This window comes from Rhinoderma darwinii, chromosome 12 (genome assembly GCF_050947455.1).
Source record: "Rhinoderma darwinii isolate aRhiDar2 chromosome 12, aRhiDar2.hap1, whole genome shotgun sequence".
Classification (NCBI taxonomy): domain Eukaryota; kingdom Metazoa; phylum Chordata; class Amphibia; order Anura; family Rhinodermatidae; genus Rhinoderma; species Rhinoderma darwinii.
The window spans coordinates 82,654,773-82,667,988 of NC_134698.1; the positions used below are offsets into that span (position 1 = coordinate 82,654,773).

The following is a 13,216-nucleotide window of genomic DNA, read 5'->3' on the forward strand; positions in this document are numbered from 1 at the left end:
CTAATCTACCCACCGCCCTGTCCCTGCCTACTTGCAACGACCCGCCCTAGGCGACGAGGTACAACTGGGCGGCGGTCCCTACGCTGGCTAAGTGCACTGGAAGACAAACGGGGAACACGCAAGGGAAGGGGCAGTAGCCACGGAACGCCACGAGGAAACGGGGCGGTGAACGAACAGTCAGGACCAGGACGAAGTGAGTACACCCGAGCGGGCACGGAGACAGAAGCAAGCCAGGGCAAGCAAAGCAGGTCAAGCAGAACTGCAGCAAGGCAGAAGCACGGCAGAAGCAGGCTGGAGCAAGCAGCAGTGGGGCCAGGAATCCAAAAGAATTACAAGCACTGAGGGAGAGCACAGGGCAGGTAATAAAGGGCAGGGGGCGGAGCTAACTCCGAGAGACCAGGCCGCGATAGGCTCTCCCACTCCTGAGCCTGCCACCCTGGTTGGTGGGAGATGGTGTCAGTCGAACAGGTCTGGCCTCAGGTGTGGATTGATTAATCCCAGGAGTATAGCTAGATGAAGTACCTGGCAGATCCCTAACACCACCACTGTATTCAACTGTATCTGCAACCTGAGGACACAGATACAGGGAGCCTGGGACATGACGCCGGCCACCCGGGAAAGCAGGACATCAACCGGTTGGGAGGCGTACATGCATAGCTGCCAGCAGTCCCGAATTTAGAGAGACAATCCCGGAAAATGACTGTCCAGGACATGTCTAGCAACTGCCGAATACCATATTCAATCGTATCTGCGTCCTCAGAAACTATCCGCCCCCTGCTCTGCCATTCACTAGGCTACAGGCTACGTTAGGCCTGCAGCCTATAAGACGCTGGGACAGGATCCCTGTGCGATAAACTCACTGGATAGTGCCAGCCTACGCAAGGACCCCGTCTCAGCGTTTTATAGGCTCCAGGACTGAGGAGCGCTGTTCTTTGTGGAAATGTGGCCTGGCATATGTAAGTTTGTTTTTATTTGTTTGGGTGGCACCCCAGCAAGTGGGTGGTGGCACTATCTATAAAGGGGGAGTGTGTGGCACCATCTCTAAAGGAGGAGTGTGTGGCACTATCTCTAAAGGGGGAGTGTGTGGCACTATCTATAAAGGGGGCAGTGTGTGGCACCATCTATAAAGGGGGGGGGAGTGTGTGGCACCATCTATAAAGGGGGGAGTGTGTGGCACTATCTATAAAGGGGGAGTGTGTGGCACTATCTATAAAGGGGGAGTGTGTGGCACTATCTATAAAGGGGGAGTGTGTGGCACTATCTATAAAGGGGGAGTGTGTGGCACCATCTATAAAGGGGGGAGTGTGTGGCACCATCTATATAGGGAGGAGTGTGTGGCACCATCTATATAGGGGGGAGTGTGTGGCACCATCTATAAAGGGGGGAGTGTGTGGCACCATCTATAAAGGGGGGAGTGTGTGGCACTACCTATAAAGGTGGGAGTGTGTGGCACTACCTATAAAGGGGGGAGTGTGTGGCACTATCTATAAAGGGGGGAGTGTGTGGCACCATCTATATAGGGAGGAGTGTGTGGCACCATCTATAAAGGGGGAGTGTGTGGTACCATCTATAAAGGGGGAGTGTGTGGCACCATCTATAAAGGGGGGAGTGTGTGGCACCATCTATATAGGGGGGAGTGTGTGGCACCATCTATATAGGGGGGAGTGTGTGGCACCATCTATATAGGGAGGAGTGTGTGGCACCATCTATAAAGGGGGGAGTGTGTGGCACCATCTATAAAGGGGGGAGTGTGTGGCACCATCTATAAAGGGGGGAGTGTGTGGCACCATCTATAAAGGGGGGAGTGTGTGGCACCATCTATAAAGGTGGGAGTGTGTGGCACCACCTATAAAGGTGGGAGTGTGTGGCACTACCTATAAAGGGGGGAGTGTGTGGCACTACCTATAAAGGGGGGAGTGTGTGGCACCATCTATAAAGGGGGGAGTGTGTGGCACCATCTATAAAGGGGGAGTGTGTGGTACCATCTATAAAGGGGGAGTGTGTGGTACCATCTATAAAGGGGGAGTGTGTGGTACCATCTATAAAGGGGGAGTGTGTGGCACTACCTATAAAGGTGGGAGTGTGTGGCACTACCTATAAAGGTGGGAGTGTGTGGCACTACCTATAAAGGGGGGAGTGTGTGGCACTATCTATAAAGGGGGGAGTGTGTGGCACTATCTATAAAGGGGGGAGTGTGTGGCACTATCTATAAAGGGGGGAGTGTGTGGCACTATCTATAAAGGGGGGAGTGTGTGGCACTATCTATAAAGGGGGGAGTGTGTGGCACTATCTATAAAGGAGGGAGTGTATGGCACTATCTATAAAGGAGGGAGTGTGTGGCACTATCTATAAAGGGGGGAGTGTGTGGCGCTATCTATAAAGGGGGGAGTGTGTGGCGCTATCTATAAAGGGGGGAGTGTGGCGCTATCTATAAAGGGGGGAGTGTGGCGCTATCTATAAAGGGAGGAGTGTGTGGTACTATCTATAAAGGGAGGAGTGTGTGGCACTATCTATAAAGGGGGGAGTGTGTGGCACTATCTATAAAGGGGGGAGTGTGTGGCACCATCTATAAAGGGGGGAGTGTGTGGCACCATCTATAAAGTGAGGAGTGTGTGGCACCATCTATAAAGGGGGGAGTGTGTGGCACCATCTATAAAGGGGGCAGTGTGTGGCACTATCTATAAAGGGGGCAGTGTGTGGCACTATCTATAAAGGGGGCAGTGTGTGGCACCATCTATAAAGGGGGCAGTGTGTGGCACCATCTATAAAGGGAGGAGTGTGTGGCACTATCTATAAAGGGAGGAGTGTGTGGCACTATCTATAAAGGGGGGAGTGTGTGGCACTATCTATAAAGGGGGGAGTGTGTGGCACTATCTAGAAAGGGAGGAGTGTGTGGCACTATCTATAAAGGGGGGAGTGTGTGGCACTATCTATAAAGGGGGGAGTGTGTGGCACTATCTATAAAGGGAGGAGTGTGTGGCACTATCTAGAAAGGGAGGAGTGTGTGGCACTATCTATAAAGGGAGGAGTGTGTGGCACTATCTAGAAAGGGAGGAGTGTGTGGCACTATCTAGAAAGGGAGGAGTGTGTGGCACTATCTATAAAGGGAGGAGTGTGTGGCACCATCTATAAAGGGGGGAGTGTGTGGCACTATCTATAAAGGGAGGAGTGTGTGGCACCATCTATAAAGGGGGGAGTGTGTGGCGCTATCTATAAAGGGGGGAGTGTGTGGCACTATCTATAAAGGGGGGAGTGTGTGGCACTATCTATAAAGGGGGGAGTGTGTGGCGCTATCTATAAAGGGGGGAGTGTGTGGCACCATCTATAAAGGGGGGAGTGTGTGGCGCTATCTATAAAGGGGGGAGTGTGTGGCACTATCTATAAAGGGGGGAGTGTGTGGCGCTATCTATAAAGGGGGGAGTGTGTGGCACTATCTATAAAGGAGGGAGTGTGTGGCACTATCTAGAAAGGGAGGAGTGTGTGGCACTATCTAGAAAGGGGGGAGTGTGTGGCGCTATCTATAAAGGGAGGAGTGTGTGGCGCTATCTATAAAGGGGGGAGTGTGTGGCACTATCTAGAAAGGGAGGAGTGTGTGGCACTATCTAGAAAGGGAGGAGTGTGTGGCACTATCTATAAAGGGGGGAGTGTGTGGCACTATCTATAAAGGGAGGAGTGTGTGGCACTATCTAGAAAGGGAGGAGTGTGTGGCACTATCTAGAAAGGGAGGAGTGTGTGGCACTATCTAGAAAGGGAGGAGTGTGTGGCGCTATCTATAAAGGGGGGAGTGTGTGGCACTATCTAGAAAGGGAGGAGTGTGTGGCACTATCTAGAAAGGGAGGAGTGTGTGGCACTATCTATAAAGGGGGGAGTGTGTGGCACTATCTATAAAGGGAGGAGTGTGTGGCACTATCTATAAAGGGGGGAGTGTGTGGCACTATCTATAAAGGGGGGAGTGTGTGGCACCATCTATAAAGGGAGGAGTGTGTGGCACCATCTATAAAGGGGGGAGTGTGTGGCACTATCTATAAAGGGGGGAGTGTGTGGCACCATCTATAAAGGGGGGAGTGTGTGGCACCATCTATAAAGGGGGGAGTGAGACACCGGCCGCCATAGTAGTTCCCAGCCAAATTATCTGTATGCAGAAATACTAGGAATAAAGCCACGCACGCACACACACGATCGATAAATAGAAAAATATAAAAAATGTCGGCAGCTATGGTGCACGTACACGATTGGTGATATAAATGGCGCAGTTTGGAGGTGATGTGTGTAAACGGGCAGGACATAAAGGAGGACTTATGCGCGAGCTCCGCATATTACCGCCTCCCAAGCGTTTAATGAAGAATCTCCCTGAAGTCCCTTCTCAGACGTGGCATTTACAGATTTCCCCACACAGAAATAAACGGCGGTTCATGCCCGGCAGGAGATCGGAACATCACCTTACATCTGACAGGATTCTACCTGAATGACACCGAAGACACAAAAAAGGCGGGAACTCGTCTAATGAACGGACAACTCTTGGCAACCAATCACTTCACCTTCAGCCAGTCAACCATCGAATTGCAAACGAGCAAGCTGTCGGTATTAGAGGGACATACTGGCCCGTGATTGGCCGCTGGGTTTGTTGACGTGCCTGTTGCTCCGCCTAATCTGTCAGTCAACCTTGAGGGAGTAAGGAAGGGAATCTCTGGGGCGCGTCGAGCCCCGCCCTTTTCATCTGGGTGCCAGCCAATGAGCGTGCAGCGAGCTGCCCAGGTTAGGTAGCGCTGGTTGGCAGGGGGATGGGTTGCACTGTGCCGTAGTGGTCCGGGGCGGGGGGCTAAGCGGCGCCCGGGGTAAGTGAGGCAGGGAGCGGGCAGCGCTGCAGGGGAAACAGCGCAGGATTCCTGACACGTCTACCCGTGTGGTTAGTGTCTGTACGTTTGACGGGTCATGGAGGGGCCCTCCCGGGAAGGTGACCTGCTCACTGTGACCCATGAGCTCCGGAGCGGTGAGTGCTTCACTCCTTCCTAGTGTCACATCATGAGCTGGACCTGAGCTGCTGTCACCAAATGTGTATGTACAGTGTCACTCCTGACCCCCCCCCCCCAGTGTCACCCAATGTATAGTACCCCTGACCCCCCCCCCAGTGTCACCCCATGTATCGTACTCCTGACCCCCCCTAGTGTCACTCCATGTATAGTACCCCTGACCCCCCCCTAGTGTCACCCCATGTATCGTACTCCTGACCCCCCCTAGTGTCACTCCATGTATAGTACCCCTGACCCCCCCCCTAGTGTCACCCCATGTATAGTACCCCTGACCCCCCCCCTAGTGTCACCCCATGTATAGTACCCCTGACCCCCCCCTAGTGTCACCCCATGTATAGTACCCCTGACCCCCCTAGTGTCACCCCATGTATAGTACTCCTGACCCCCCTTAATGTCACCCCATGTATAGTACCCCTGACCCCCCCCCATAGTGTCACCCCAAAGTATAGTACCCCTGACCCCCCTAGTGTCACCCCATGTATAGTACTCCTGACCCCCCTTAATGTCACCCCATGTATAGTACTCCTGACCCCCCTTAATGTCACCCCATGTATAGTACCCCTGACCCCCCCCCATAGTGTCACCCCAAAGTATAGTACCCCTGACCCTCCTAGTGTCACCCCATGTATAGTACCCCTACCCCTGACCCCCCTAGTGTCACCCCATGTATAGTACCCCTGAACCCCCCCTAGTGTCACCCCATGTATAGTACCCCTGACCCCCCTAGTGTCACCCCATGTATAGTACCCCTGAACCCCCCCCCCAGTTTCACCCAATGTATAGTACCCCTGACCCCCCCCCCAGTGTCACCCCATGTATCGTACTCCTGACCCCCCTAGTGTCACCCCATGTATAGTACCCCTGACCCCCCTAGTGTCACCCATGTATCGTACTCCTGACCCCCCCCTAGTGTCACCCCATGTATAGTACCCCTGACCCCCCTAGTGTCACCCCATGCATAGTACCCCTGACCCCCCCCCCCCTTATTTTACCTCTTTCTGCTCCCGCTATTGCCCAGTTATCTTAATGTCCCTCCATGCGCAATACCCCCTGCCCTCGTCCTGTGCCCTATACACCGCTGCCCTGTGCCCTATACACCGCTGCCCTGTGCCCTATACACCGCTGCCCTGTGCCCTATACACCGCTGCCCTGTGCCCTATACACCGCTGCCCTGTGCCCTATACACCGCTGCCCTGTGCCCTATACACCGCTGCCCTGTGCCCTATACACCGCTGCCCTGTGCCCTATACACCGCTGCCCTGTGCCCTATACACCGCTGCCCTGTGCCCTATACACCGCTGCCCTGTGCCCTATACACCGCTGCCCTGTGCCCTATACACCGCTGCCCTGTGCCCTATACACCGCTGCCCTGTGCTGTGCCCTATACACCGCTGCCCTGTGCTGTGCCCTATACACCGCTGCCCTGTGCTGTGCCCTATACACCGCTGCCCTGTGCTGTGCCCTATACACCGCTGCCCTGTGCTGTGCCCTATACACCGCTGCCCTGTGCTGTGCCCTATACACCGCTGCCCTGTGCTGTGCCCTATACACCGCTGCCCTGTGCTGTGCCCTATACACCGCTGCCCTGTGCCCTATACACCGCTGCCCTGTGCTGTGCCCTATACACCCCTTCCGTCCTCGTTTCTACCCGTGTCCGCACAGTATTACTGATACTCCACCGTACTATCAGTAAATGATCGCTCTCTTTTTATAAGGCCTCATCCCTTTCTCCCTGCCGCTGATCTCCACTCACCCTCGTGTCAGCCCAGAACATGTCATGATGACCTGCACCCTGCACAGTATCGCCCCACATGCCCGCGCTCAGCCCTGGAGTCCCTGCTTCCCCCTGCTCAGGACTGCTGTGTCTCTGTGTTATATTCTCCTTCTCACTTCATCTCAGAAATGCAGAATACATGTCATAGGGGGCGCTGTGCTCCGAACTCCTGACCTCTCCGGCGGCACCGTATCCCCGATAGATCGAGATTAGGCTGGAATCCCGTTCACTGCAGCGGAGGCTGCGCTCCTACCGCGAGCTGTGCAGTTTTATTCATTCTCCCACCTGAGTCCTTATTTTATATAGAAAATATCGCACCTGACTAATGCCCTCGCCCGCCACAGGTGGAGGCCCCCGCCCGCCTTATACAGGACAATTGGCCCCCAATCGGAACGCTGGTTGGATATTTTTCATGGCATGCATCTTATTAAAGGGGCAGGCACTACAGTCGATCCCAGTGTATGCAAATCTTCTTCATTTATTGCCTCACGTGTGTTTCTTCAAAACAAAACAAAAGCAAATCCTCAATCCGTTCTGATTTAGCGACATACACGTGGCGATAATCGTTAAAGAGCCGGTCCAGTCCAATGTACTTGTATAATGAAAAGTTCTGCAACTTTCTACTTTGTGTTTCAGTTCTTCACCATCTTTAGGATCTTTGCTACCTGTCATTGAATGGGAACGGTCATGTTTATATCCAGGCACTGAAAAACCCTTCTGATCTAATACTTCTCACAGCTGAGAGTTTGTTACAATTGAATCCAGACTAGACAATCCTCTGCAAGATAAACCCAGCAGCAACAACACAAATCTCTCTCCTATCCTGATTAATACTATTAAACTGCACTGAAAATACAGAAACGGAACATGTGAACAGAGCCCTATAGTAGTTTTCTAAAGCTTACAGTACTCCCGGGTTAACTTTGCCTTATACACCCCAGCCACACTCCTAAACAAAACCATCACTTGCTTTTCATAACGAGCCCTGTCCCTCTGTGGCGCTTGTCTGCAGAGCTGATGTTTTATACTGCGCTCCTCGCTAGTAGAGTCACTGTGTACATACATTACTTATCCTGTACTGATCCTGAGTTATATCCTGCATTATACTCCAGAGCTTCACTCACTATTCTGCTGGTGGAGTCACTGTGTACATACATTACTTATCCTGTACTGATCCTGAGTTATATCCTGCATTATACTCCAGAGCTTCACTCACTATTCTGCTGGTGGAGTCACTGTGTACATACATGACATTACTTATCCTGTACTGATCCTGAGTTACATCCTGTATTATACTCCAGAGCTGCACTCACTATTCTGCTGGTGGAGTCACTGTGTACATACATTACATTACTTATCCTGTACTGATCCTGAGCTACATCCTGTATTATACTCCAGAGCTGCACTCACTATTCTACTGGTGGAGTCACTGTGTACATACATTACATTACTTATCCTGTACTGATCCTGAGTTATATACTGTATTATACTCCAGAGCTGCACTCACTATTCTGCTGGTTCAGATCTGAAATCTCCTAGCATCCCCTTCTTGTTCAGTGTTTTGCTCAGAGCCCTAGTGATTTGCTTTCTTGGGCTTTATATACTTCAATCTAATGGAGGAAAAACCCTGTATTATAGAAACGGGGCTAATCTGTTAGGGGGTTGTCTGTCTACAACCTACAAGCTTGCTGACTGTTTCCAGGTACAACCAGCAGAATTGCACGATAATTATTGCTCGACTCTGTACGTACATTATATCTGTACATAAACGGTAAAGTAGTGTTTATAGGTGATAGATTCACTTTAAAGTGTACAATCACCAGTGATACATTGAACCACCTGTGGGTTGGATACAATTGCAGCAAACACTCAGCTGTGACAATTATCAGATCTCCATGGCAAGAATGTTCCCATTCACTGACCGCAAGCAACATTTTTGGAAATGGTGAAGAATTAAAACACAGTCTATTAGAAAGCTGAAAAACTTTTCATTAAAGGGTTATTCCCACCTTAGATATGTTGGATATGTTATAAAGGTGTGATGGATGAGGGTCCCACCTCTGGGGACCGGGGTCCCTGCTTGTGCACGGCTCTCTTCATCCTCTGCCTGGATACAGTGGCTGGCAGCTTCCTCGCTGGGTGGGATGGAGGTTGGGGGACCCCAACTCGACGTAGATGCGGGCCCCAGATCATCGTCTCCGATAAATAACCCTTTAAACTTTGACATCAAGTCTGAAAACCCTTTTAATAAACGATCGCCAGTTACGTTGCGTTTGACACATGGCACCTGGGGAGTGTTAACATATTTTCTGCCGTCTTATGACTTTAATTCTCATGCCCCCCCCCCCCTCCTCGTGTGTTTTACGACTTTATACTGTCACGTCCGGTGCTGCATTTTATATCTAAAGTAACACAACTACTCCCGGTGCAGCCTGCGGCTTCCATGTTGCGCCGCGTCTCGTTTCGCTGCTCCCAGTTCTTCGTGTCCATATGTGTCACCGCGGAGTTAACGGAAGATTAAAGCAGCATTTGTTGTCTCAACAGGATCTGTTTTCCTATTTGAGTGCACGAGCGTCTCCGCGACGGTCTGGTCTTCTGGAGCGTTTCCAACGCCTCGCGGAGTGCTGTAAAGTGAGCACATTGACGGCATGCGCGACGTGTATACACCCAGACGCATCCCATCTGTTCATTATTCTGTCCTCCTTTATAGCCGGGATCAATGGTCTCTACCTCTCCGCCATGTTTTTGTAGACACTGGTGGACATTATTTGAGGACCCCCCCCCCCCCATAACATTTGCCAGAGCTGCAGAAAATGAATATTCATGGTGTTTATAAATAGGGAATGTGTTTTGTCGTCTGAAGACGGTTTATATTTAGCCGCTTTTGTCCTGTCTCCTCGCAGAAGTGTTGGTTTTCGGCACACAATGTTTGTGGAGGATTAGGAACTTGGAACGCTTAATATTGACATCTGGTGGTCCGACGCTGAGCGGAGACTGCAAACTACGATAAACAGCCCAGTGAAGTACAAGTCCAGTTTAAAGGGGGGTTCCATAGATCGCAGCGCAAGGTTTATTTATATCCAGATTCATCTTCTCATTTGCATTAATTTTCTTTTTAGTGTGTCCCTTGTTAGCAGGATTTATTGCATTGTTCATCCTGAGCTACCTTGTTCATGAATGGAATTCCAGAACTGCAGTAAAGACTGACACTTTAGCATCATTGCTGATATAGCAATATAGCAATTCATAACCTATTTGTAGTGATGTACATATCCGAATCTAGAGAGGCTGAGTAAAAGGCTCTCGCCACTTTTAAGATCGCTGCTTGCTTTCAGTCAATGGTAATATTCTTCTGTACATCCAGATGCTGAAAACCTAAAAGACCTAATACTTCTCGCAGCTGAAAAGTTGCTACAATGATATCCAGTCTTAATTAAACTAATGTCCGCAGCTACAATGTATCAGTGCAGGTAAAATGTATCAGTCCGGAGTCCAGGATGTTTAGCTCACAGAGGATTGTCTAGACTGGATACATTGTTACAGACCTTCAGCTGTGAGAAGCATTGGTGCTGATTCTGGACCTAAAATCCGAAGAATTTTCCAGTGCAATATATGTGAAGAAGATTTTAAAAACTCATCCACATGTAGCGGGAAAAATATCTATAAAGGGTGAAATCTGCAGCCAAATGGATTTGTTGCGGATTTTCAGCAATATTAGTGGCTGAAAAAGGCAGCAATGTGCGGAATCAGCCTCTAAATTCAACCCCTGGAGTGTAAACAAGATTGTTCCCATTCAATTACAACAAGCAGAGATCTTGCGTTTTTTTTTTTCTTTTAAACTTTATGAAAAGATCTGGTTCTTCAGGAATGTGCACTTTTTTCTTTTTTTCTCCCTCTCATACTCGTGAACAAGTCGCGACACATTGGAATAGTTTTAGGAAGCGCTTCAAACCTTTATGTAATTGCCTCGCCGTCAGGTATAGGAGCCTGTTGTTCATTTGGGGTCCCAGGAGTCAGACCCCCATCCATCGCACATTGACGGCCTATACTAAAGATATCCACGTGTATTCCCAAAAGAAACCCTCTAAGGCTATGTTCACACAGGGCAGATACTCTGCATAAAAGCACACAGTGTATCCGCCCGGGGTGTCGCGGGGAATTCCGGGACAAAAAAAATGCAACTAATTGTTGTGCAGTTTTTCGGCTGGAGTGCCCGCTTAAAAAAAAATTCAAAAATCCCATATTTACCCTTTGACGACCTGCAGACCGGACTCCTGGGATGACGCTGTAGTGCATGTGACCGCTGCAGCCTGTGATTGGCTGCAGCAGTCACATGGGATGAAACATAATAAGTATAAGAATTTAATTCTGAGTTGCGTTTTTTTGCAGCGGAACAGCAGCTTTTCCGTTGCAATAAACGGCGATTCCGCAACGGCGATTCCACAACATAAATTGACATGTGGCGGATTAAAAAAAAACGCACCGCAAGTCAATTACTGAACGTTTTTTTCCTCTCCGTATTTACGCAGCGCGTGGATGAGATTTGTTTAAATGTCATCCACCCTGCTGCTACTGTATTCTGCTGCAGATTTTCCGTAACTAAACCCGTTACGTAAAGTCTGCAGTGTTTACGCTACGTGTGAACTTCCCCTGACGAGCAGATTTCCAGCAATATTCCAATAATCCAAAATATCCGATAATCCTGTTTTTCCCGGTTACTTCAATGCCTGATTAAAGGAATTTCCAATAATCTGTCACTTGAACACTCCGGAGGACGTTGTATATACCGGTAGATGTGTGTATATAATATATCCACAGTCTTTATTCTGAATTGCAGCGCAGAGACGATATAAGGATTGAAGCTTTATTTATTTTTGATCTAATCTGCTGTTTATCTCCCTGCAAAGCCCCGAGCCAAGATTGAACATGTTCCGGAATGAATCTAGCAGATGTCCCCGGAACGCGCAGAATTAACCTTAGAGGAGACGCTATTTTTCACATGACCGCGTATAAAGGGGTTCTCCGCTATGGACAATCTCGACTTGTTAGGTCCCTCAACAATAAGCTGATTACAAAGTGTCCCCCCTCCCTGCTGGGACCCCCAGCGATCAGCTGTGATCTGTGGAGAAACCTGGCAGTAAGTGCTTAGTTTCCCTGCAGCGCCATCACAGGAGAACTGAAGTATTACACAGTGTCCATTCATATCAATGTGTTGTGTGTGGAACACAGGACTGGACGGGTCCTCCAGAGAGAGACGCTCTATGTAACCGCTCTCCACCAAGAGATGAGGATCCTGAACAGAGGACGCCCCCTCTTTTAAGCTCATCCCTCATAGGGTGTATGATAATGGGTTTTCGAAGCTGGACAATCCCTTTAAACTTTGCAAAGACAGGAAGGCTTCAGACATGAGGTGGGCACTGCCGGTAATCTGACACGCTGGGAGCTGTAGTTCTTCCCCACGTAGATTTTTTTGCCGCAGCTCCGGTTCTTTACCCTTTTCTGGAATTGCACAAACATTTGTGTACTGCATTGAGCTCAGCAGGAAGGCGCAGAATGATGAGTGCTGCCAGATGGAGAGGACGTTTTCATTAGAAAGGATTTTGGTTGAGAACAAATAAAAAAATAATAATAGGAAAAGTAAGCGGGTGGCACGAGGCCGGGATGTACTTAAATGTACAACAGTGAAAGCCTCTTTTCCTCCTTCAGTTTTCAGGCCGTGTAGGCGACAGTAAATTATCGAGATGTTTGGAGGGTCTCAACATAAGGAACTATTCAGCCATAGAGGACGTTGTCTGTGCCGCATCTTATCACGGCACATCTGTAAATATGAAGTGATGTTTAATCATGAGGCTCCCAGTAAAACCTCAGCGACAAGCGGGGGAGCCATCTGGAAGCTCCTGGACCCCAATACAAAATCCAGGCCCCCCAATTGTCACATTGTGCTGCTGTGCCCCATGGTGACTCTAGTGATTTGTATTCTGGGACGTGTAGTATGTATACCAGGCTTGCTGCCTGTTTCAAATAAAAATTAGCAGAATAGTGCGTGCAGCTCTGGAGTATAATACAGGATGTATCTCCGGATAAGTAATGTAATGTATGTACACAGTGACTCCACCAGCAGAATAGTGAGTGCAGCTCTGGAGTATAATACAGGATATAACTCAGGATCAGTACAGGATAAGTAATGTAATGTATGTACACAGTGACTCCACCAGCAGAATAGTGAGTGCAGCTCTGGAGTATAATACAGGATATAACTCAGGATCAGTACAGGATAAGTAATGTATATACAGTGACTCCACCAGCAGAATAGTGAGTGCAGCTCTGGAGTATAATACAGGATATAACTCAGGATCAGTACAGGATAAGTAATGTATATACACTGTGACTCCACCAGCAGAATAGTGAGCGC

The 13,216-nt window shown here is 49.4% G+C and overlaps 2 protein-coding genes across 12 annotated transcripts in view; one reads left to right on the forward strand and one right to left on the reverse strand.

Moving 5' to 3' along the window:
* DGLUCY (D-glutamate cyclase) overlaps window positions 1–4,654 on the reverse strand; it is a 43,373-nt gene extending 38,719 nt beyond the window's left edge. For 3 of the 10 annotated variants that reach the window (XM_075844354.1, XM_075844352.1, XM_075844353.1), the window contains exon 1: window positions 4,462–4,541. Coding sequence is in view for 3 of the 10 variants with exons in the window: in XM_075844350.1 (XP_075700465.1) it covers window positions 4,229–4,315 (87 nt within the window). In the remaining 7 variants the exon portion in view is untranslated. Of the gene's footprint in view, window positions 1–4,228; window positions 4,413–4,439 lie in introns of those variants that run through there. The other 7 variants (XM_075844357.1, XM_075844358.1, XM_075844359.1 and 4 more) reach the window with 7 other exon arrangements.
* A 19-nt stretch (window positions 4,655–4,673) lies between these two features.
* Window positions 4,674–13,216, forward strand: part of RPS6KA5 (ribosomal protein S6 kinase A5) — a 43,635-nt gene continuing 35,092 nt past the window's right edge. The window contains exon 1 of one of the 2 annotated variants that reach the window (XM_075844348.1): window positions 4,674–4,755. Coding sequence is in view for 1 of the 2 variants with exons in the window: in XM_075844347.1 (XP_075700462.1) it covers window positions 4,933–4,990 (58 nt within the window). In the remaining variant the exon portion in view is untranslated. Of the gene's footprint in view, window positions 4,756–4,784; window positions 4,991–13,216 lie in introns of those variants that run through there. The other variant, XM_075844347.1, reaches the window with a different exon arrangement.